Below are 24,865 nucleotides of genomic sequence, written 5' to 3' on the forward strand. Positions count from 1 at the left end.
GTTTCGGGGTTAAATTTTTGATAACCCATCTTCTCATTAGGGGCCTTGGAGAGCAGATATATAGTCCAAATATATGTAGTTGAGAAGTAGATGTGTAAAGCATAGGCAGCAAAGTAGGCAATGGCAACTGGAAGGGGGTAGGTCTTACTGGCAGTCTCTCTCTCTGTGTGTTTGTCTGTTGTATCATTATGTCCACATACCAGGGGTGGATTGAGGCCATCTTCTGGGTCTTCTGGAAGATGATCAGATTTTCAAGTTAACATTGACAGGTATCTATTTTTTTGTCGGAAGAAGGTCAAAAATGGGGGATTGATCAAAAAAGATAGTTTGGAAGACAAAATATCTCTGGATCCAACCCTGCATACAGTAATGTCTCGATCTTTTCAATGTTGGAAAATTGTGAAATTTACAGATCCTATATTTTTATGTCATAATTTCTTAAAATAAGAGCATTCCTATTGAGTAGTTGCAACAAAATTGAAAAGAAAACTGCCTTATGGTTCTTTTCTATGCATTAAAAGCACCACAAATGCTATATAAAAATATAGTTTTTATGATTTTAAAATGATGCATCTGAAAGTTTGATAATTTTGCCCATTGAGAAGATCAAGTCATTACTGGACAATGAGGACGCTGACAGAAGCCTTTGACTTGTGGGATACAGTATATATTGTTTGACAGTTTCAGTCTGTTGTAAGAATTTGGGCAGAGAAAGTTTCAGATGTTGAATTTACTTCCAGATATATTACAAAGGCTATAATATACAACTTTGTCTCTTACCAAGTATGTATATATTTTAGTGGATCAATTGAACAATGTCATAAATGTAAAGTGTCATAATTGTACCACCAGCGTTAGCGCTGGCGGTACACATGGTTTCGGTCCCGTCCGGATCGTTCCGCCGGCTCCGCCGGCTCCGCCGGCTCTGCCGGCTCCGTTGGCTCCGCCGGACGGCTACCGTTACCGCTTCTCCTCCTAGACGGTAAGGGCCCCCGTACCCATCTCATGGATTTAGGTCACCTATAATCTCAACTCGTTCCACGTAAAATTTGGGCTTTGTCGGTATTGGGGTCTGGGTGTGGCACTCATTGCAATGCACCCTTGTCTAAAAATGGCAAAATTAAATGCTAATTATCTACCCTACGGAAGGAGTTATGGGAAAAATTTCTATAGACGGCTTTCCAAAAGTCATATGTGTAGATTTCAAATATACCCTTGGATTTGACCTTTGACCTTTACTTCAAGGTCAAATGGGCCAAAATTTTCAAAAAAATGAAATTTTTTACGAAAAAAATTTTTTTTGCCCTGTTATTCAGACACCACACAGACTTAACCAATAATATTATTGGAAAGTGTTACTCTTCAGGTCATCTTTCATCTCTATGAATTTGGGGTCAATCGGTGCATTTTCACGGGAGTAACGGCCATAAGATACCGAAACTGAAAACTGTCTGTAATTCGGGAACCGTTAATGCTAGAGACCCATTCTTTTTTGCATTTTGTAGAGCATGTAAAGCCCAACACTGGAGGTGGTCTCGGTTTTTTTGTATTCCATACGGTTTTCGAGTTACGCTGTATCAAAAAGTACATATTGGTGGTAAAAGCAAAATGTGCAGTACGGTAATGGATAATAAATTTTGAACTCTGGAAAAATAAAACATAAGGCTTGGCAAAGCAGACAACTTGTGTTCAAAAATGACATTATTTCATCAAATTTGAACTTCTGAAACTTCAGAGCACCTCCTATTTCAAGAATTTTGACCAAAATGACATTTTCTTTATTTTAATTAATTTTTTCTGTACGAAATTTAAGGCACATTATGGTAACTCCAAAATTATAACATTTAGTCCCTTATATCTCCAAAACTGGCAGAGATAGGTCCATAGTTACTATTGAAGTTGAATAGGAAGTCATATACTGGCAATCTTACTATGACCTTGAAAGTGACCTTTGACCTACTTTTCACCATGAACTGAACTTTGCAAATTTTTTTTCCCTTTTATCTCCAAAACTGGCAGAGATAGGTCCATAGTTACTATTGAAGTTGAATAGGAAGTCATATACTGGCAATCTTACTATGACCTTGAAAGTGACCTTTGACCTACTTTTCACCATGAACTGAACTTTGCAAATTTTTCTTCCCTTTTATCTCCAAAACTGGCAGAGATAGGTCCATAGTTACTATTGAACTTGAATAGGAAGTCATATACTGGCAATCTAAATGTGACCTTAAAATTGACCTTTGACCTACTTTTCACCATAAACTGAACTTTGCAAAATTTGCTTCCCTTTTATCTCCAAAACTGGCAGAGATAGGTCCATAGTTACTATTGAACTTGAATAGGAAGTCATATACTGGCAATCTAAATGTGACCTTAAAATTGACCTTTGACCTACTTTACACCATGAACTGAATTTTGCAAATTTTGCTTTCCTTTTATCTCCAAAACTGGCTGAGATAGGTCCGTAGTTACTATTGAACTTGAATAGGAAGTCATATACTGGCAATCTAAATGTGACCTTAAAATTGACCTTTGACCTACTTTACACCATGAACTGAATTTTGCAAATTTTGCTTTCCTTTTATCTCCAAAACTGGCTGAGATAGGTCCGTAGTTACTATTGAACTTGAATAGGAAGTCATATACTGGCAATCTAAATGTGACCTCAAAATTGACCTTTGACCTACTTTTCACCATAAACTGAACTTTGCAAATTTTGCTTCCCTTTTATCTCCAAAACTGGCAGAGATAGGTCCATAGTTACTATTGAACTTGAATAGGAAGTTATATACTGGCCATCTAAATGTGACCTTGAAATTGACCTTTGACCTACTTTTCACCATGAACTGAATTTTGCAAATTTTGCTTCCCTTTTATCTCCAAAACTGGCTGAGATAGGTCCATAGTTACTATTGAACTTGAATAGGAAGTCATATACTGGCAATCTAAATGTGACCTTGAAATTGACCTTTGACCTACTTTTCACCATGAACTGAACTTTGCAAATTTTGCTTTCCTTTTATCTCCAAAACTGGCAGAGATAGGTCCATAGTTACAATTGAACTTGAAAAGGAAGTCATATACTGGCAATCTAAATGTGACCTTAAAATTGACCTTTGACCTACTTTACACCATAAACTGAATTTTGCAAATTTTGCTTCCCTTTTATCTCCAAAACTGGCTGAGATAGGTCCGTAGTTACTATTGAACTTGAATAGGAAGTCATATACTGGCATTATAAATGTGACATTAAAATTGACCTTTGTCTTACTTTTCACCATAAACTGAACTTTGCAAATTTTGCTTCCCTTTTATCTCCAAAACTGGCAGAGATAGGTCCATAGTTACTATTGAACTTGAATAGAAAGTCATATACTGGCAATCTAAATGTGACCTTGAAATTGACCTTTGACCTACTTTTTATCATGAACTGAACTCTGCTAATTTCTTTCTCTTTTAACTTCAAACTTGACAGAGATAGGTCCATAGTTACTCTTGAACTTGAATAGGAAGTCATATACTGGCAATTTACTGTGACCTTGAAATTGACCCTTGACCTACCTTACGAAGAACTTAAATTTGATTGTACCATATATATTTTTTGCAATAGTTTAAAAATTCTTGTTGATTGCATTTTTACAGCTTGTCAAGCACAAAACTGGTGGCTGTGTCCCTTATTTTGTGTATGTGGGGGTCTATACGAATGCGCTTGCTCCAGCTGGTGGTACAATATTCGGAGGCGGTATCGCCTCTCTGATCCTCTAGTTGTAAATGTCTCAAGCATGATTTGTCTTTGTCACCGATATTAACTTATAAATGAAGCCCCCAGTGCCATAAGATACATGAGAGGTCCATATTGAGAGAGTGTAATTTCACTTTGATATATAATCTGCCAAATCATGGCTTGTATTATGTCACTCGGACTCCACAGAGAGAAAATAGTAAAGAAACAAAGAGAAATATACTTGCTGGCTCAAAAGTGAGCTAAAAAGTCTTTTCATCCTTTCAGCATCTGCAAATTAAAAAAATGTGGTCTTTCAGATGATTAGGTAATGTAATGAATGAGAGAGAGACTGTTTCTGAATTATTTTCTGCTACCATAATCTGTGGTTTCCTTTTCTTTGAAGATTTCCTTCTATGTAATTTGGTTTGTTTTCAGCTCTGCTCCAGTCTTAATATCATCAATGGAAATACATGATCTTCAGATACGTTATTTGGAAATTGACAATCTGACATACAGATTAATCCAATTTTATTTATGACTAAGTAAATGTAATAGAACTTACCACCCTCTTAAAATAATCTTTAAAAAAATAACCCCTTTAGAGTGACAAAAGAAATTGTCGTCCATGTTATTTATTTTGAAATGTCATTTTAGATATAGAATTTGATTAATTTTTTTGTTCTTTTTTCTTTTCAAGGCAATCCAAAGAGAGGAAGAAAGCTGACAAAATCATAGTTGACAGTCAGGAAAAGGCATTCTGGAGAGTTCAGAGACCACCGGTAAGTAGATATCTACCAACAAAGTACCTGATTTAAGAAGACAATTTTAGTGCTTTAGAAACACAGGAGACCATATATACATGTCTTTACAGAACCACTGGGATTGGTGTCGTGGGAGGTATCAAGAATCTGGTAGAATGAAGCTTGATTTTGTTAAGTACAGTGCCCTTGGAGAGATGTTCTGACTTCAGATTTGAGAAACTCTCCCTTACACGCCCCACTTCATGCATTTCTCCCTCTGAGTCCTGTAACAAGGCCATGACATTGACGCATTTATCCCTCTCTGGCCTCCCCCCCCAAAAAAAAACAACGGCCAAAAAAGATTATCTACCTTCTGCTTAATTTAATGCATAGAGTTGTTTTAGTCAAGATTGTCTCTTCTCTACCTTATCGTGGTACGTAGAATGGAGAGTGGAGTTGCTTTAAAGTAAAAAAAATGATATTGTTTAAATTTTCATGTTCTGTGAAGTCAACAAGAAGTTGAGTTATTTCAAAATAGCGCTTAATTTGTCATGTGTAATTATGAATTGAAAGAAATCAATATCTGTGTCTGTACTGGTCCATGCTAACATGTATTTTGCCCTTTTTAGCTTCACATTTTAGGCTTATGGAAGACTTCGTAATATGTAACTTATTGCCAGGTAGTATTATATCAATTAATTGAATAGTTAATTTATCAATTTACTAAAAAACTCAACGTTTTTCTGACCAAACTTTTCAGCTGTCTGAGTAACACAAACACTATTTTATGGTGATTCTTGAAAATAGAGGTACAACTCTTTGATTTTATAATTAGGTATGGGAAAATCTTTAAAATTGATAAGATTTTTTAAAACAGCTGCAGATGTATCAGGATATTAAAATAAAAAAGGGGTAAAAAGAGAAAACTTCCCCATCCTTTTCATGCTTTTCTGTGAAATATCTGTTGAATGTTTTATCGATTCTTTGTAGAAAAAGTTTTTTCAAGGCCTTTAGAGTTGTAGCCAGTGTGATTAATGAGTATAGGAAAGCCGCATAGTGATTCCCTGATTGGAAGAATAATCTACTGTTTCAACAGTTAGGGGGCAGCCAAGTTAATTTGATACGGTGTACCACGAGTGATTGGTATTGATTTAAGCAACAAGTCAATGCAGCCGAGGTTACTGCGATGACCTTGAGATTAGATTCATAGAAATCAAATTGCAATGGGGATTAAAGAATTGCAGCCTAGAAATGCAATATCTGTTATTCTAAATGGGGATGAAAAAAATAGAGAAAAACTCTTTCCTGTGACCCTGCAAAAGGAACTAGTTGAAGATATTTTTGTCTTTGTGTTGTTGCTTTTCCTAGAATTTTGTCTGAAAATCTTATATTCACTGGTTCTGGCATTTGTAACAATATTTAGTACTCAGACACTTTCCCATAACTAATAACGTGTTGCCTCTCCAGGCAGACGGCTATATCTACAGACCAAACCAGAGCACCTGTGCCAGGAAGAGCCTCACAATACAATAACAGCAATCTCAATTACCAGAGTGACTCTCCAGGGAGCCAGCAAAATCTGAATCTTTAATTTTTTTAGTTTTTTTAAATTTAGAATGAAGTGTTGCTTCTATACAGAATAGTTGCATGTGTTTGATGCTTAGCCGAAAAATTATTTGATGGCCATTGAAATAGTATCTCTGTATCTCAAGCACTGCTCTGAAACATACGTGTAAGAGCAACATAATTAATGTGGCTTAGTCCCATAGGGATTAGATGTTTGATTTGAGGTAGTAGAAAAAAACATAATGCACTATAGTTTTATGAAGTTATTACAAAATCCTTAAAAAATGTTGGCTCCCAAGTGCCCCAGTCACGTCCCCTGCACTGTCAGGCTTTCAGTGTGGCCTATGAACAGAGTAACCCTTTTAAAATCCAAGTAGCGCCATTTATGGATTGGTGGCTTGGACGGCTGGCTTAATGGTATTGACTTGTATTCTGCCATGTTATCGTTGTTATCAGCAGTTGCCACCCAGTGATCAACATTCAGGCTTTCAGTGGCTTTTGCTTCTGCCAATATAGCAGCGGAGTGGGACTGAGTGAGAACAGTAATTGTGTTACTGGCAGAACTAGAACTGGAGACATAGTACAGAGATGGTGCTCTGAGAAGACTGCCTATGTTTGTGTTCAAAGTGGCCTGGAGAGCTGTCTGCTGTAGAAAGGTGGGACAGGGGGTGTCTGCTGTAAAAAGATGGGGACCCAGGACTGGGAGGGGGTGTCTGGTGTAGAAAGGTGGGACCCAGGACTGGGAGGGGGTGTCTGCTGTAGAAAGGTGGGACAGGGAGGTGTCTTCTGTAGATAGAGGGTGTGTGTTGTAGTAGGGTGGGACAGAAAGAGCTCTGCTGTAGAAAGGTGGGATAGGGAGAGCTGTCTGCTATAGAAAGGTGGGACATGGGGTGTCTTCTGTAGCAAGGTTGGACAGGGGGGTGTCTGCTACAGAAAGGTGGGACCCAGGACTGGGAGGGGGTGTCTGCTGTAGAAAGGTGGGACAGGGAGGTGTCTGCTGTAGAAAGGTGGGACAGGGGGTGTCTTCTGTATATAGGGGGTGTCTGTTGTAGAAAGGTGGAGCAGAGAGAGCTCTGCGTAGAAAAGTAGGATAGGGAGAGCTGTCTGCTGTAGAAAGGTGGGACAGGGGGTGTCTGTTGTAGAAAGGTGGGACCCAGGACTGGGAGTGGGTGTATGCTGTAGCAAGGTTGGACAGGGGGGTGTCTGCTGTAGAAAGGTGGGGCAAGGGGTATCTGCTGTAGAAAGTTAAGACCTGGGCTTGGGGAGGGTGTCTGCTGTAGAAAGGTGGAACTAGGGGTGCTCTGCTGTAGAAAGGTGGGACAGTGGGTTCTCTGCTGTCGAAAGTTGGGACAGAGGGTTCTCTGCTGTAGAAAGGTGGGACAGAGGGTTCTCTGCTGTGGAAAAGTGGAACAGGGGAAGAGGGTATCTGCTGTAAAGTTGGAACTGGGGGTGGCTGCTGTGGAAAGGAAGGATGTGGGACTTGGGGAGCTGCTGTAGAAAGGTGGGATCTACCCTTAGGGGGTGTTGTAAAGGTGGGACTGGGAAAGGGGTGTCTGCTGTAGAATTGGCTGCCTCATTAGAGAAATTTATAACAGTAATTTGCTTAAAAGTAAAATCACTTCCTGAGATATGACACATATTTGTAGTGGTATATGATGGCCATTTAGTTCAATTATTGAGGCTTAATTGATCAACAGCACTTCACAAGGTTTGGGTGTTGGTGAGTTGAATGTGGCAGTTTAGCTGTAGTCAATTTTGAACTTTTGAACAATTTTGTCTTAATTCAACTAAACTTACAAACAAATGATAATAGTTGATAGCAAGAAGCGAACTGATCCCTGCATCTCCAGTGACGATATCCCCTTGATTCAGTGATAAATAAAGGAGGGGTTGTTGGGGGGGGGGGGGGGGCATTTCTAGAGGTGCAGATATCTACTCCCACGAAGTAAAAACCTGGCTTGGAGTGGATTTAGTTTCAGTCTCTGTACAGCACATTAGTTCTGCTGCACTTTTAAGATAAAACCTCAAGTAATTGAGTTCTAGGAATAATATTTTCAGACAGTTTAGTTCTCTTCATCTGTTAACATGATTGGTGTATTGATTGCTGAATATTTGAATGCCCCGTGGGAACTGACCAATGATTATTTAGAACTCATGGTGCCCTTTGGGAACTGACCAATGATTGCAGAGAGCTGTGATATGCTTAGGGAATTGGCCAATGATTATTGAGTACTTGGGTGCATTCTGTGAAACTTGCCAATCATTCCATTCTGCTGTGACTTGACATTGACCATGCTGATTTGATGATAGTGTCTTGCACAACAATGGGATACTCTTCTGGAAAATCCTAATTATGAGAGTCAGTTCATGGAATATGTTGTATCTTGGTGGTTACTTGGACATTTAAACCAAAAGTTTTATAAGCTGCCAGGGATATCCTAATAGTTTGTATAAGTTGTTCGTTCTCAGTGGCCTCAGTAAGGGATGAGATTTTTCAGACTAGCATCAGATTTCCAGCTTTTGGAAAGCCATAAATAACATTGGCCTAGGCAGCCCTGGGGTTCCCTCGCCATATTTTTATGTACAGACACAGATGTGTCTGTACATATTGCCATCACCTGCATCTGTCGTCGCCGTCGCCGATGCCGGCGCCGTGCACTTTGCTTGTAAACACGATAAGTGGAAGGCAGTTTTACTTTTTGGCTTTATATTTACAGAGCTGATGAATATTCATAAAACGCAAGTCAAGGTCGAAAATCAGCATGATCGGGCCATTAATGTAGAAGTTATGCTGTTTTTTCACTTTTCAGCATATATGCAACACTGTAAACACATTTCAAGGAAAACCGATAGGCCTGTTGTTATGAAACTCACAGGAGTAATCGATCTTACTAAAATGCAGGTTGAGTTTGTAAATCAGCATAATCATGCCATTATTTTAGAAGTCATGCTGTTTTTTCACATTTCCTCAGATCATGTTAACAGTTTCATTATTTAATTAATAAGATACGTAAAAGTGTTTGTTTGACATTTCCTGCATCTTTACAACATTGTTAGTTGATTTTGTAAAAATAATGGTATACTTGTTATCGTGTATTGCGTAATAAAGTTTCAAAAATGGAAATAAAATCGTATCATTGCAGTTTGTCAGATTCAATCATTCACAATGTTCAGAATCTCAGAATGAAAGAAATTGGACATTTAACACTGCTCTATTGATATTTTTCCCATCTCATCAATTTTCTTAGTTGATCATATAAAAATGGCAGTAAACTGTTAACTTTGTTTTATGTTAAAAATTGTTAAAAATGGAAAAAAAAAACATTTCAGAACAGTGCTGTCTTGTTTAACTTTTTCACCAAATGGCATTCCTGTCTCTGCATACTACTGGTCATAGCCAGAGATAAGATATACCTAACAACAGAGAAAGTGATACAGAAACAAGTTGCAAAGGGCCAATTTTTCCTTATTACTGTGTCATAAGCAAACACATAATAGAGGTAATATGAGTGAGTAAACTAATATTCACAGCTAAGTCAAAAAGTCAAGTCAGTGGCAAACATTACATTCATCATCCATCAGTAAAAACTGATCACTGCGTCTGTTCAGTCAATATCAGCAGGCAGTAGATCAAATATGTCATAAAGATGAAAAGCTGGGGGCTCTGTTAAATGCAGTGTAATGAATGGATGTTTGATTCTGTGATTTTTCATTGAGGTATTATGTATCATGTGAGAAGCTAAGAGAGCAGGGATATGACCTGTTTGGTATGGCCCAATTCATTATTTTTATCACAGAAAGAAAGGAAAGTATGTAATGTCAAGAAGACATGTCCAAGGTATACATTATGAACAGTGTAGAGCTGTTTGTTATCCCGTAGCAAAATATCACTCCTCATGCATTATTGCTGTAAACTGCAATTCCTTCTTTCAAATTCGTAGCAAATTTGCTGCAATATGGCTCCAAATTAGCAGCAATAATTTTTTTCTTGCAAACTCCTGCAAAATCGTTGCAGCAAACTTTTCATTTTGCTAAGGGATGTTCCTGATAGGCAGCATTTACAAACCAGATGGTTATAACAAACAGCATTGGCCTTTAAAAAAATAATTAAGTTTTTTTTTCTTTCAGCCTGGTCAGACACGCTGTCTGGATGAAGCTGTGACAAGACACATTAAACCAACCTTAAAGAAGAAGACTGTAGAAACATGTCAGCGCGAGGTGGGTTATGGGAAACAATTTTGGTGGTTTTGGTGGTGAAAGAAAGCAGTGATAACAAATTGAGTAAACAGACATCAAGTAACACTTTCCTTTTTTTTTATTAAAGTTGATGATTAAGTTTTCTGTTATAAAGACAAAAAGCAAGATGTAATTTTAAACTAATGAATGATTGAAACAATTCTTTTCTTAATATGTACTCAAACATTCTGTATATTTGCAAGGATTACCGCCTAAAGCTGTTGTTCTTCTAAATGATGGTTTGTGATATAAAATTTTGTATTTTTAGATTGCATTTCTACAAAGGTCACAAAAAAGGCCAAGATTAAAAATATCAAAAGCTGCAGAGAGGTATGTATTGTTAGCTTAAGTGATTTTATCTTTTTAAAAAAAATTTTTCCATGTACAAAAAAGTAGACATATGGGTAATGCAGCAGACTTGATTTTTTTTTCATTTTTGCCATCAAATTATATTATCGATTATTCATCTGATGCTTTCAAAGCACTTCCAAATCCCAAATCTGGATAAAACATGGATTAAACAAATCTTGGCTTCATTGCCAAGTACTTGTCACAAATAATATCTTCATACTTTTGACCTGCTACCCATTTAATAAGATGATTGTTGTAAACAAAGCAGTAGGCAAGGCCATGGCATGGGGAAAAGAAATAATTTAGGTTCACTGATGGAGATGGGGTCTTGTTTTTTAAAATGTTTTAGAAATTATATAATTAGCAAAGATGTATGTTATAGATGTAGTGACCAAGTTGACTTCATAATATAATCCAGCCAGGCCTGAGATTTATTTTTCTGGCTAATTCCAGCATTCTCCTGTTCAGCGAGCAGTACTACTCCCATGATCCTTTTCTCTCTGCGGTCCCACCGTCCAATCCGTGGCTGTCTGACGACACACTGTGGTGGGAACTGAACACGCCTCTGTAAGTCTTGGTTCACAGGACCATTCCCAGACCCTATCGTATTTACTGTGGATCGCTCTATCTCCAAGGGGATTCTCACTAAATTACTATCAATTGAAGCGGCTTAGATGTCTGGCATGCCTACTGAAGCTGCTAGGGGGTAATTAATTATGGTTTAACAGCTTCAGTAGGCGTGCCAGACATCTAAACTGCTTAAGCTGACATCAATTAAATGAGAAACCCCTTGGAGATGAATGGATCCTGTTAGATCAATCAAGGTATGGGAACCCAGTCTAACACCCCATTTCCATAGATTAGATCGACCTACTTTAGATCGACCTAACTCCCTGGGGGTTCACGCTAAATAGCTGTCAGCCGGGCGGACACGAAAGTTAATTATCCCCTTACAGCTTGTAGTAGGCAGGACGGACATTTAAGTCGGATTATCTGAAAGTAATCTAATGAGACTCCCCGCGGGGATAGATCGATCTAAAATCTATGGGAATAGAGCCTAAGTCTTGGTTTACAGGAATGGCTGCTTGATTCAGCTTGTCTGTTACCATTCCCACATAGTAACTCCCCTACATCAACACTCTTTAGCATCATTACCTCCCACGTTATTACTCCTGTACAGTAAAGTTATGATATAACCCACGTCAATGGGCCACCATATCCATATGATAACATGATGGGGGAGAGTTACTGTGCAGGGATGTACTGGGCAGCCACTTGAGGTGGTCAAATACAAAATATGACAATAGTTTTTTTTTTTTTTTTTTTTTTTTTTTTTTTTTTTTTTTTTTTTTTTTCTTTTAGAATTGTTTTGGGGAATGAAGCTTTCAACTTTATTGTTTAAATGAAGAGAAAAATTATACATTGTGTCCTTGAAAAAAAAATACAGAGAGTACATTCTTTATTTTGCTCCATTCTAGAAATGAAGAGCTAATATTTAAATTATCTTTGCATTTGATAATAAGAACCAGGTATATGGTAAGGATTAAAAATTGTTTGCTTCATGAATAACATAAAGCTGACCAATTTTTTTAATCTGTAGGTAATGGTGAAAAAGTTCATAGATAATAAGAATTTGACCTATTTTTGTAGAGTTGACACCCCATCTGAGTTGCGTATACGGAGATGGGGCTTTAGCCTGGAAGAACTCCTCAAAGATCCCACGGGGATTGCAGAATTCGAAGAGTTCCTGAAGAAGGAGTTTAGTCAGGAAAACTTGCATTTTTGGTTAGCGTGTGAAGAAATCAAATACCTCCCAAAGTCCCTGGTAACAGAAAGGGTGCAGGCAATATACAGGTAAGCATCACTGGCTGTCTTTAAAAACATGCAGAGGAAGGGAAATAGAGATCCTCTTCTGATTTTTTTAAGACTTAAGTGATTTTTATCATGTGACATTGAATATACATGTATATTTTGTGTATTGACTTGATAAAACTGTAGGGTAGAATGCAAGAGAGTCAACTACAGTGACTGATTCTGTCTATATATAATACACAGGGGCATATTTAGAAGACTATGAAATGACAGCACTTGTTAGTGCAGAGCTGATATAGACCTTGCTTTCAAACCTGTTATCAAACAGACTGATAATTGAAATTTCTCAGAAAGTCAGTTTTCCTGGAATACCAATCTGGCACATGATTGAGCAAGTTTCCTTATTAACTGTGTGTTGATCAGATTATCTGTGTATAAACTGGTGCTGGAAATGTCTTCTTGGTGTGAGCTGTCAATATCCATGTAGCTAATGATGTCAACCCTAGGCCAGATAGGGACATGAAGCTATGTTGTTACTGAAGGTCAATGGGTCAATATCCATGTAGCTAATGATGTCAACCCTAGGCCAGATAGGGACATGAAGCTATGTTGTTACTGAAGGTCAATGGGTCAATATCCATGTAGCTAATGATGTCAACCCTAGGCCAGATAGGGACATGAAGCTATGTTGTTACTGAAGGTCAATGGGTCAATATCCATGTAGCTAATGATGTCAACCCTAGGCCAGATAGGGACATGAAGCTATGTTGTTACTGAAGGTCAATGGGTCAATATCCATGTAGCTAATGATGTCAACCCTAGGCCAGATAGGGACATGAAGCTATGTTGTTACTGAAGGTCAATGGGTCAATATCCATGTAGCTTATGATGTCAACCCTAGGCCAGATAGGGACATGAAGCTATGTTGTTACTGAAGGTCAATGGGTCAATATCCATGTAGCTTATGATGTCAACCCTAGGCCAGATAGGGACATGAAGCTATGTTGTTACTGAAGGTCAATATCCATGTAGCTAATGATGTCAACCCTAGGCCAGATAGGGACATGAAGCTATGTTGTTACTGAAGGTCAATATCCATGTAGCTAATGATGTCAACCCTAGGCCAGATAGGGACATGAAGCTATGTTGTTACTGAAGGTCAATGGGTCAATATCCATGTAGCTAATGATGTCAACCCTAGGCCAGATAGGGACATGGAGCTATGTTGTTCCTATGGAGCTGTGTTGTTACCATGGAGCTATGTTGTTTTTGAAGGTCAATAGGTCAATGTGGAGAATTGGAAGTGTTACCATGGTGATGTTCTGCCATGTTCACTATCAGTTACTTCAGTGGAAAGTGATATAAATGTGATCGTGGCTAATGTAGTTGGATTTGATTGGATTAGATTGGTTTTTAGGTAGTGATAATCTCCATGCTTTGATTGTATTACAGTACATTACAGAAGAATTAAAGTATTAGGTCAGGGGCCTAAACTTACACTGATGGGTATCTTATTTCTTCTTTCTGAAGATGGTCAAAAACGGAGAATGAATCAATAAAGATACTTTGGAAAACTGTCAGAAAATATCTGTGGATCTGCCTCTGTGGGTGAAATAGTCAAAGGACTGGAAATAATTAGATTTCAGTCTATTTTATAAAGACAAAACAAATTTGATGAATTTTGCAAGGACCAAAGTATAAATATCAAATTGTTTTGTAAATTAAATGTTTAATTAATTTATTCCCTCACTGTGTTTCAGTGCATTTCTGGCTCCTGGAGCCCCCCATGAAGTGAATGTAGACGGCAAGACATACGAGTTAACCCAGAAAGCTATAGAAAATCCAGACAGGTATATCAAGAGCTTTCTGCTTTTCCAAAGTTCTAAATTTCTATGGAATATCTGATATCTAACATAGTTTATGTCAGCAGATAAAAGATGTATTCTTTCCAGATGTTGAGATGTCATGATTCCAACAATTAATGGGCTGTGAATTAAGTTAGATCTTCAGAGCTGTAACTCAAATGTGACACCCAACTATTAGCAAACACATTATTTTTAAAAATTTTTAATTCAAATTCTTTAATTCAAGACCTGTTATTTGCGTATTTAGGTTCACCTTCGATGCAGCTCAAAGTCACATCTTCCTCCTAATGAAAAAAGACAGCTATCAGCGTTACATGCGTTCAGAAGATTACCGGAATCTTCTAGAAACTGCTGCTCTACAACCTAATGCAAGGAAAGGAAGGCAAGTGATCCGTTTATTGATGTATCATTTTGTGGTTGGTGTGAATGTGATAAATGCAGGCACTGGAATAAAAATGATGTGATTGTGAGAAAAGTTGGGCTTTTTCATTAGTATAACAGAGTAGTGTGGTTATTAATGGCTGTTAAACTTTCTATTCCAAACAAACTTGTTAATTTGCAGATTTTTCAACTTTGGAAGCACCAAATCCAAGAAGAGTCCCCAGCCCAGTCCCGGGTATGTGAGGCGAAGGGGAAGTGAGATCAGCGACAGTTCTACCAGTGATGCAGCACCAGTATTAGGGGTCAAAGGTCACCACTCATACAGCACAGGGAACCTTCAGTCTCTCCACCAGGCTTCACTCAGGTCAGTGTGGGCAGAATTGGAACTGCCAGTAGCTGAGGCTATTTGGAACTGTCAGTAATAAACTGTCATTAATAAAGTCATGAACTTGAATTAATAATGAAACTTCCTAGATTGGAAGTTATAAGCTCAGAGAGTACCTTCTCAAAAAGGAAAAATAATAAGAGTTACTTAGTCCAATAAATAACAAATTACAATGGTTCTATATATCTATTTATAACAGGAGTGGATCCCAAAGAAATTTTCTGACAGTCTTCCAAGTTATCTTTATTGTTCCATCATTTATTTTGACCATCTTCTGGGATGGGGGGGGGGATTAGATGCCCATCAATGTAAACTTGAAAAATTTTGACCATCTTCTGGAAGACCCAGAAGACAGCTCCCGTTCACCCCTGCAGAAAGTCGTGAACTTTTTTTAATGAAATTGCTTTATCTTTATAATGTAAAAAGCATAAATGAACTCCAAAACAAATGTTTAAAAAAATATACATTATAAGACAGCCTTTGGGGATATGATAATTTGACAGCAGACTGCTGCTTGTTAAGATCATATCTTTTTGAGAAAGTACAGTTTTTCAACTTGATTGTTCTAGATGGAAATTATCAACAGAGAAAGTGAACACGTTGTTAAGGTTGGAGGCAGGGTAAGGTTGGAGAGCACTCCTTCACACCCACAGCTTTGGTAACACACACTTTAACTGTCACCCTCAGGTTAATATCCATACTAAACTGAGGGCCATCCTCTCACAGGTGTTCTAATTGTTCCTAACAGGGACATTACTGCACATCTGATGACACTTTCCAGTTTAAACTATGGACCTGATATTATAATACCTCCTTTGCCACTAGTGGGTTATCTTTTGTTGGCCCAGCTCCACAGCTTTTGGCACCTAACACAGACATTTTTTTTCAACTTATGTGGCCTTCACACCCTTTGTTGCAAGGCCACTGAGGCATTTTTTTCAAACTTTTTCCATATAACCCCAAACCATGTCAATTATCAACTGTTATTATGATTGAAAAACTCTTTTGTCACAAACTTATAAAATACTAATCATTTCTGTGAAATATTTTGACCTGATATCGGACATCTTCATCAGTCTCAGAGTGACACTGGTGACATGGTGTCACTTAACAAGAGTCCTTGGAGCTGCCACCCCCCACCCCCCTTCAGTGCCGCAGCTGCAGTGCTAAGTTTATGACAAAAGAGCTGTTGCCCTCTCTCATCTACCAAACTGATGAAAGTATCTAAACAAAAATTATGATTATTGTTTTGATACAACATACTCCTCACGCGCTGTATTTTCTGGTATCACAATGGTGCCCGCTGCAGACACCTGTGTGTTTCTTCACCTCAAGTGTGACTGCATTCCCATAAATCCTTCGCACTAGCTGGATCAAACTTACTCTGTGGGGCTTCTCTCTACAGTACTCTCAGTGTAATCAGCATGGTTGTTTGGCATGTCCCCTAGGGGTAACTAGACAGTTTAGTTAATTGACTATGGTTAATTACCCCCTACCACCTTGAGTAGGCCAGACATGTAAGCCGCTAATACTGAATGCCATTTAGCGAGAATCTTTTCAGAGTTAGATGGTTCCAGCTAGTAAGATGGGTTTAGAGGGAACAGTCCTAATGTATACCTTATACATCACAGCAGGCTTTCACATCCAATGTCCCAGGGCTGCTTTTTTTTTTCTGAATGTTATGAAAATCTGAATAAAATGATGTTTTAATGGAAATTCCACCTTTCAAAATGTACAGCTATTTTGGCACATTTGTGAAGTTACCTCCGCCAAGGAGGTTATGTTTTCACCCCTGTTTTTTTGTGTGTCATCAACATAATTCAAAAAGTTCTGGACCGATGTTGATGAAATTTTCAGGAACTGTTAGAAGTGGGCCAAGCAACAGATGATAAGATTTTGGTAGTGATCTGGAAAATTAATCAATAATAATCAAAAATTGCTGCCTTGGCGGAGGTCTGCGCTCTCGGAGTGCTTTTCTGGTTTTATCTGTAGCCAGCTAGGGCTTATCCCTATTTTTGTTCTATTTCAGAGGTGACCTCTCTAAAAAGAGGAGTAGTGTAGACAGCAAAAGGTATAAGTCTGATTTTGTTGCACTGACACGTTATTAAATTTAACCAACATGGAGTAGCTTGCTATTTTTCAGTATTTAATATTTTGACTAGAAATAAGTCTGGGGGAATGTAGCATGTGATGTCCATATTTCGGTTAATGTCACTTAGTTTAACTTTCCACTAGGAGCACCCTCCACAGAATCCTGCTTACACTGATACCTCATAAAACTGCTTACTTTCCAGAACAACTTCAGGAACAGTGTTACCGAAAAGAATTGAAAAACTGGACCTGTGCAATTCTCCCAGTGGAGGAGGAGGAGGACAGACTTCTAAAGACACACTTGAGGTGCCATCAGCCCATGGTTCCTCAGAGGAGAGTGAGGAGAACCCTTGCATGGCGCTGGCGGTACCCAGTAAGATGAATGTGGTGGCACCGTGGGAGACTGCATAGTACTTTAGAATGACTGCAGAGGACTTGAGAATAATTGCATAGTAGGACTGGAGAATGACTGCATAAGATTGGAGAAGGACTGCAGAGGACTTTATGATGCAATGAGTCTATAGGGTAAAATAGACATAGGATAAATACATAGAAATATATGAGGAAATAGAATTATACAATGTACAATTTCAATAACTGTGTATGACAAGGATGAAAAAGGGTTTGATGATGACTTCACAGGACTGTGTGTTGACTGTGAAGGACTGTGTGACTGTAAAGGACTGTGACTGTGAAGGAGTATGTTGTGACTACAAATGACAGTGGTTCATTGGACTGTGTACCATCTCACTGGTGAAATTTACCATAAAGACAGGCTGCTCATGATAATTTGATACAAAGGGCTTCATGATGGACTTCAAAGAATGATGTTCAAGAGGTGGCTAGAAGTACGTAAAGGCTTCCTGGGGCCCAGAAAAGTGAAGACTGACTATAACATGTGGTTATGTGATAAATGCAGGAGTTCTGTACATGATGTAACAGACTGTAGTGATTATATAGAATTGTATTCATAGAATTATTAGAAAACTGATGTTACATCACGGGATGAGATGTTATGGAGTGAGAAATTGAAACGTGGGAGCCAGTTGCAGTCTGTTGTTGGAAGATGGCCAGTGTTCTTCCCTTTGTGTGAGATACTGTAACTGTGGCACCATCATAGAAGATACCCTGCATTTTTTTCTTTTGACATACCTTTCATGAAAGCAGTGTGAGCTAAAGATACCAGTGCATCATATGGAGATATGTCACTATTTCATGATAGTCATTACTCATGTGGACAAAGACATTTGATGAAAGTGGGTTGCTGTACTCTCTGGAGTTGTCAGCTATAAGTGATACAGTGTGACTCATAGAAACCTTTCCTTTTATCAACAGGATCTTTCCATTTTGGGTGATGCGCAGTTGTGTGTGGTACAAGTTCTTTACTGGAGTTTAATCAAGTCTGCCTAGGACTACTGTCACGGGTGACTATAGAGTTCAGTCAAGTCTGCCTAGGACTACTGTCACGGTATGACTATAGAGTTCAGTCAAGTCTGCCTAGGACTACTGTCATGGGATGACTATAGAGTTCAGTCAAGTCTGTCTAGGACTACTGTCATGGGACAACTATAGAGTTCAGTCAATTCTGCCTGGGACTATGCCATGGGATGACTATAGAGTTCGGTCAAGTCTACCTAGGACTATTGCCATGGGATGACTATAAGAGTTCATTCAAGTCTACCTAGGACTACTGTCACAGGATGACTATAAGAGTTCAAGATAACTGCACAGAGCTGGGTATTGACTGCACATTAGGAAATTGACTGTTTACTGGATTTCACTACCTGATTATGGAATGATTTCTTTATTATGTCTTGTTATGCATGTATGTAAAGGAGGAGCAATCCTCTGCCATAAGTGGTGCCTGTTGAGAGACAGCAACTGTTGGTCTGTTGTTTTGGAATACTAAGTGACTGTGTGTAGACCAGTCTACTGGGCTACCTGTTGTCGTGGCAACACTCAGTGTGATGGGATACCAGCTGGGATGTGTTGGATGTGTAGTGATTGCGTTAGATGAGATGATGCAGTGCAATGGTCTTGTCCAGTGGAGGAGATCAGAGCCCGTTGTTAATTGTGGTAGATGAGATGTCCAGCCTTTGAACCCACGGACCTCACTTTACATTGCAGCTCTTCAGCATAATATCTGGTTGTTCACATCGTAGGCAACATTCTGCCAGTTATGCTTTGTAGTTCACTGAATAATGTGGATTTGAGGAACTTGGTGATTTGAAAGTGTATTGAATTTTGGAAATGATCTTTTAATGGCTTGGTTGCACTTAACTTATCCCCAGCATCTCATTTATATGAACATATAAAGATATACTGATGAGAAACATTTCAAAAACTGCTAGGTAGGAGAAAGTGGGGAAAGGCCTCAGTATAAAAGGGAAGCACAAGGAGTTAATGAAACTGCGTCTCCTAATTCCGTCTCAGTTGTGGTTTCTACTTCAGTCAGTTCACCACTTTCAGCTACTTTGACAGACTTGGCCCTCTTACTGAACAAGCTTGACTTTATTGGACAAGGTAGTGAAGACGAAATGTGTAACCAAACAGATTTTGTATGGAAAATAACAATGGTAAATTTGTAAATAAGACCGTTGATGTCCTTTATTATTATTGGATGTGCATAAGATGGGATTACCTTCATAATGTTTTAGAAACTCTAAAATTCAGGGGGAAATGTGTTGTAGGTTGATCCGCCATGTTGTGTTTTATTTCATCTAAGACTGGGTTCCCATGCCTAGATCGATCCAACAGGATTGGTCTAGCTCCATGGGGATTTACGCTAAATTGCTATCAAGTTAAGCACCTTTAATGTCTGTCATGCCTACCAAATCAGCTAGGGGGTACTTTACTTTCATGCACGCTCGGCCTCTATTAGTTAATTACCCCCTAACAGCTTTAGTAGGCGTAACAGCCATTTAAGCTGCTTACGTTGATAGCAATTTAGTGAGAATCCAAAGTCGATCCAAAGTTAGTAAGATCGTCTCTGGGAATGGTCCCTAAGGTCAAGTGACATCACAGGGATAGCAGAGTTTGCAGAGAACTACTTTGCTTAGATACCATGTTGTTGTCTGCTTCCATAACTTAATCAACATGTGCAATATATATGTAGGATCACTTTACAGCTGCTAACTTCCCACCATTGCAATAATGTAAAAATGCTGAACAAAGTTCCAATTTTAGTTTATCACTTGATAATGTCAATCAACTGTGCTACCACATATTGTTGTTCATGTTTAATCTACTGTAAATAACATTGTCATGTTTTGACCTTGTTGTTGTAGAAGCTTTGTCTTACCTTTTAGACAACTTATCCAATAACGGAAGCATTAAATATGCATTGTTCTTGAAATTTTAAAGCTGCACAAATTTGTCAAGATTTCTCTAGTTTCCTGTTGCTGGGACATGTACATTATACACTTTTTGTTACATATATATATCTAGCTGGTATATTCATATAAACATATAAGCCTTATTGTTTCCATGCGGGTCATGGGTGTTTCTGAGGTATAAGCATAATATAATTGACACCATTATTTAGTATTGTTTTCGAGCTTTGATAAATACACATACATGGACCATAGTCTTTAGGTGGATATATCGATTGTAGTGATTGTTAAGTGAAAGGTTAGATTTGTTACTTCAGTGATAAGTTTAAAATTTAGTGAAATGTTCTGTGTGTAATTTTAGAGACAACCATGTACCTGCAGCTTGGTAGGTATCCCACCAGGTGTTTTATAGTTTATTTCATGTTTTGGTGGCAATAAAAGGAGTTCAACATCAAAATCATGCTCTTTATGTTGCTTTAACAGCAGTGTTAGGTACAAAGTTTCATTCTAAAATATTGTGATTAATTTGAATAATTTTTTTCCATATCCATGTACCTTTATTAAAAATATCTACAGATATCTACAGATAAAATGGCTTATGGGATTTGTTACGAAAAAATAACAAAACAATCAATTTTGAAGGCATCATTGCCACTTTCTTAGTTGTCACATTGTACCAGCTGTCTGTGTGCCGAATCTTGGTTTTAGATGAGCTTATTGGATCAGCATCTAAAACCTATAACTCACTGGAGCTATGACTTTTCATTAGCAATGTCCTTGTGAAACTTGTGATGTTGACTTCTTTTATTGCTGAAATAAACTAATTTTTTTTTTTTGAAAATTAAATAAATAAGTTTTTTTTAATTGCTTGTTAATTACATGTGCAAAGATCTTTTTTTCCCAATGACCTCCATCTTGTACTGCAGGTAAAGAGGAGTGGAATCTCCAGTACATCCACCATTTGTAAATGTAATTGGCAAAGTTGATGGAGAATTGATTCAGCTGTTATTTATGCCCACCACCGCTAAAGACTTGCATGTTAAGTCACAGGTCTATTTTTTGGAAAAGCAGCAACCTACTGTACTTTGTTAAGAATTGTTTTGAAGGTATTGGAAGAGTTTGGCATGTTGGTTGAAAATATTGAGGAGTGGAGGGAGAGAATTCTAGCTGGTACAAACACTAAGTGCAGGAAAACTATGGATCCAGGGTCACTCACATCTCTAAATACAAGTAATTTATCTCTACTTTGAACTGATGTAATTGTTCTGAGAGTCTGTGTGATCTGGCATTTATTTATGATTAAGCAAATATGTTTGAACACTTTTCCATCTTCTCATTATATAAAACAGCACAATACTGTACACGTAGATAGAGACAATATCAGCCCCACTGCCATAGAACCAATGGTCATGTAAGAAAGAAGTGATCTGACATTTTAACAAGTGATCTGACATTAACTTAAATAAGATCTGACTGGTATAATACATTTTATTTCTGAACTTTTCTCATACAAATCTATATAAATGTAAATATTTAAAATATTGTTACTATGATCATCTCATTAAGTAAAGGGTAAAATATTGATGTACACTTTGGGTTGTTTGTTGAATACCTCATGCATTTTTGAAAGGGACTGTATGTGGGATTTTTATCCCTTTTTATCTTCCAATTTTCTTTACCTCTTTTATATCCTCATAATTCAATGAAGAGATAATGCAAGGTTGTTTAGACATACACTTTATACACTGTAGATCTTGGTCAAATAAGGAAAAAGGCATTAAAAAAATTTTTTTTGCAGCTATAAGTGAGTTTAGCAAGGATACCTTGAAAATTAATGATCATCCCTTAGCAAAATGAAAAGTTTACAAGAAAAATTTTACTGCTGCTAATTTGCAGCCATAATGCAGCAAATTTGCAAGAACGAATTGCAGTTATTTCACATTTTATTGTGGCAAGGCCCACATACAGTTCCTTCATCTTGACAACAAAACATGGTTCTCTGTGAATTTATATGGAACATTACGGAGATGAAAGCATACTTAGTACTGTAGAACACTACAAACCTGAACTCGGCTGACCTGTACACCATGGATGCTGATTGTACTTTATGATGTGATCAACATCTGCAAATCTTTAAAATTATATCACCATACTGATAAGATTGTTTCCAGCTTCTTATTTCTTACATTTTGATTATAGTTGTATATGTATACCTATGACAAAGAAATGTCTATTTGATGGTGTAATAATGAACAAAACTTGTGTGTATAACATGAATAAATTTTATAAAAGTGGTTTTCTTATCATTATCGGATTTATCCATTAATACTGACATAAATAGCAGACATTGACTATAATATTATGGAATATTTTAAGACCAGTTATGTTAAAACAAATGGCTGAGCAAGATACCGTTAGTCCACATGTTAAAAATATAAATTTATATAAAATGCATAACAGTCGATAAGAATGCCATCTGAACATTGATTTCTTTAGGAAGAGTATATCAAATTAAAGAAATGTAAATGCCTTGAAATTAAGAAAAAGCATCTGAACTGATGAGCTAGGTATTGCAGTTTTACCACCTTATAATATGATCTCTAGCTAATGCAACAAAAGGACAGTATCCATATGTAGAGCGTATCTTGAGAGTCTTAGGCCCCATTCAGAATGGATGATCTGAGTATGTACTTACTGATCCGCTGACTAAATATGGCCGACCACAGTTCAAAGCGACCATCAGGAGACCAGCAGGAATCACAATTAGTTGGCAGATCAGTAAGTATGCCGATCATCCATATTAAATGGGGTCTTAGTCCCCTAGCCTCATTGCACACTGTCACAAATCAGATCTGAAGCTTGGGGAACAAATCTTTGCAGTCCTGTTCATAAGTCAAAGAACAAATATTTGCAGTCCTGTCATAAACCAAAGAATCTTTGCAGCCCTGTAATAAACCAAAGAACAAATGCTTGCAGTCCTGTCGTAATTAAACCAAAGAACAAATCTTTGTTGTTCTTTTTAATAGCCAAGTGCCGTCTGTTCCTCTTTGACAATCCAGTACAGGTGTTCCTGGGCCTCCGTGACCTTGACTTTCACCAGGTCTGCAAGGTCACTCAAGGTCGTCACCTTCTCTTGCTCCAGGTCCACATAGACTGAAAGTTAAATGACTGAAAATGTACAATTTTATTCTTTTGACAGATCTCCATGGATTTTTTATCAAACTTTACAAACTGGCAGTAGCCTTGATAAAATATTTCACATCCTCTTCTGAACAATTCCTACTGTGGCATGTCCATTGTGTAAGCAAAGTAAGTTTCTGAGCACCAGTTTCTTTGTATCATTTAACTTTTAGCACTGACAGTTAACAGGACTTCCTTCTTAATCTTGTTCTACACATTAAGTTAATATTACACCTTTCACAAATTTCTTTTCATTAAACAAATGGTGTTTTCATGACAAAAATGGACCCCAGATTGAACAGCAAACCAATACCATACCATATTCATCGTAGTAGAACTCTTTTACAATTAATTCCCATTCAGCAGCATGATTAGTAAGGTCATCCTTCATGGTAGATTGTTCATTTCCATACAACTTCTGCCTGCAAATATATAATGACTTCTTAAAACTGTGGTGATTGACTGTCACTTAACTTGAAAATATATGCTATTTCTACATAATTTCCTAACCAGTACTACCAGTATCTTAGGATAATTGCTACTAATTATTTGCTTTAATTGGTATTTCTAAATGTTATCAATATTTTTCAAAAGAGTAGGGTTACTGCTTAAATAAAGACTTACCAACTTTCAGGCAGACTATCCAATGGTTTGAATACTATAATTATGGGATGGATGTTTGCCCCCACCATTCTCTTGATGCAAACAGACGGGAAACTGTGGACTGAGTGAAGGTTCTGGGGGAAAATAAACCACTGTGATCTTATCTTCACTTCACAAAACATTCTATTACTAGTGTATTTTCACCTTAACTTATAATTTACATTTTGAGAAAAACGGAGAATAAATAAAGCACTCTTGTTTATACAGTTCAATTAAACTTCTACAGGTAGAAGTTCATTAAGTTGCAATACCATTATGTAAATCCATCTTGACTTGAATAAAACTGTACACATATATCAATTAAAATATCAAAATATGTCCTACATTTTCCATTGCTGTTTTGATTGCTTTGACAGTTATGCAGGAATATCCACTGTTATCTTTACTGTACCAGACCAGCTCATGGTTCAGAAGATGAGAGGCGACCTTGGCATGACCTTGCTCCACAGATTTGTCTATCTTCAGGTCTGAAAGTATCAGAAATTTTGGAATTCCGGGAATTGAAGATACAAACAATGCACACATGTCAAAGAGAC

General features: G+C 37.6%; 2 protein-coding genes across 5 annotated transcripts in view; one reads left to right on the forward strand and one right to left on the reverse strand.

Annotated features, from left to right (window-relative positions):
- Positions 1 to 22,780, forward strand: part of LOC106159726 (regulator of G protein signaling 7) — a 60,952-nt gene extending 38,172 nt beyond the window's left edge. For both annotated transcript variants that reach the window (XM_013536111.2, XM_087005510.1), the window contains 11 exons: positions 4,425 to 4,506; positions 10,162 to 10,251; positions 10,538 to 10,599; positions 11,074 to 11,187; positions 12,271 to 12,474; positions 14,193 to 14,282; positions 14,545 to 14,679; positions 14,860 to 15,042; positions 15,633 to 15,683; positions 17,093 to 17,134; positions 17,358 to 22,780. In XM_013536111.2, the coding sequence (XP_013391565.2) occupies positions 4,425 to 4,506; positions 10,162 to 10,251; positions 10,538 to 10,599; positions 11,074 to 11,187; positions 12,271 to 12,474; positions 14,193 to 14,282; positions 14,545 to 14,679; positions 14,860 to 15,042; positions 15,633 to 15,683; positions 17,093 to 17,134; positions 17,358 to 17,565 (1,261 nt within the window). In that variant the 3' untranslated portion in view covers positions 17,566 to 22,780. The remainder of the gene's footprint in view (positions 1 to 4,424; positions 4,507 to 10,161; positions 10,252 to 10,537; positions 10,600 to 11,073; positions 11,188 to 12,270; positions 12,475 to 14,192; positions 14,283 to 14,544; positions 14,680 to 14,859; positions 15,043 to 15,632; positions 15,684 to 17,092; positions 17,135 to 17,357) is intronic.
- The window catches only part of LOC106159725 (caspase recruitment domain-containing protein 11-like), a 29,159-nt gene continuing 26,250 nt past the window's right edge, over positions 21,957 to 24,865 (reverse strand). For all 3 annotated transcript variants that reach the window (XM_087005508.1, XM_087005506.1, XM_087005507.1), the window contains exons 24-27: positions 24,654 to 24,796; positions 24,291 to 24,403; positions 23,985 to 24,088; positions 21,957 to 23,639 (exon numbers count right to left, since the gene is read on the reverse strand). In XM_087005508.1, the coding sequence (XP_086861634.1) occupies positions 23,506 to 23,639; positions 23,985 to 24,088; positions 24,291 to 24,403; positions 24,654 to 24,796 (494 nt within the window). In that variant the 3' untranslated portion in view covers positions 21,957 to 23,505. The remainder of the gene's footprint in view (positions 23,640 to 23,984; positions 24,089 to 24,290; positions 24,404 to 24,653; positions 24,797 to 24,865) is intronic.

The sequence above is a fragment of the Lingula anatina genome, chromosome 2 (assembly GCF_051362555.1).
Source record: "Lingula anatina isolate TDL-2025a chromosome 2, LinAna3.0, whole genome shotgun sequence".
Taxonomy (NCBI): domain Eukaryota; kingdom Metazoa; phylum Brachiopoda; class Lingulata; order Lingulida; family Lingulidae; genus Lingula; species Lingula anatina.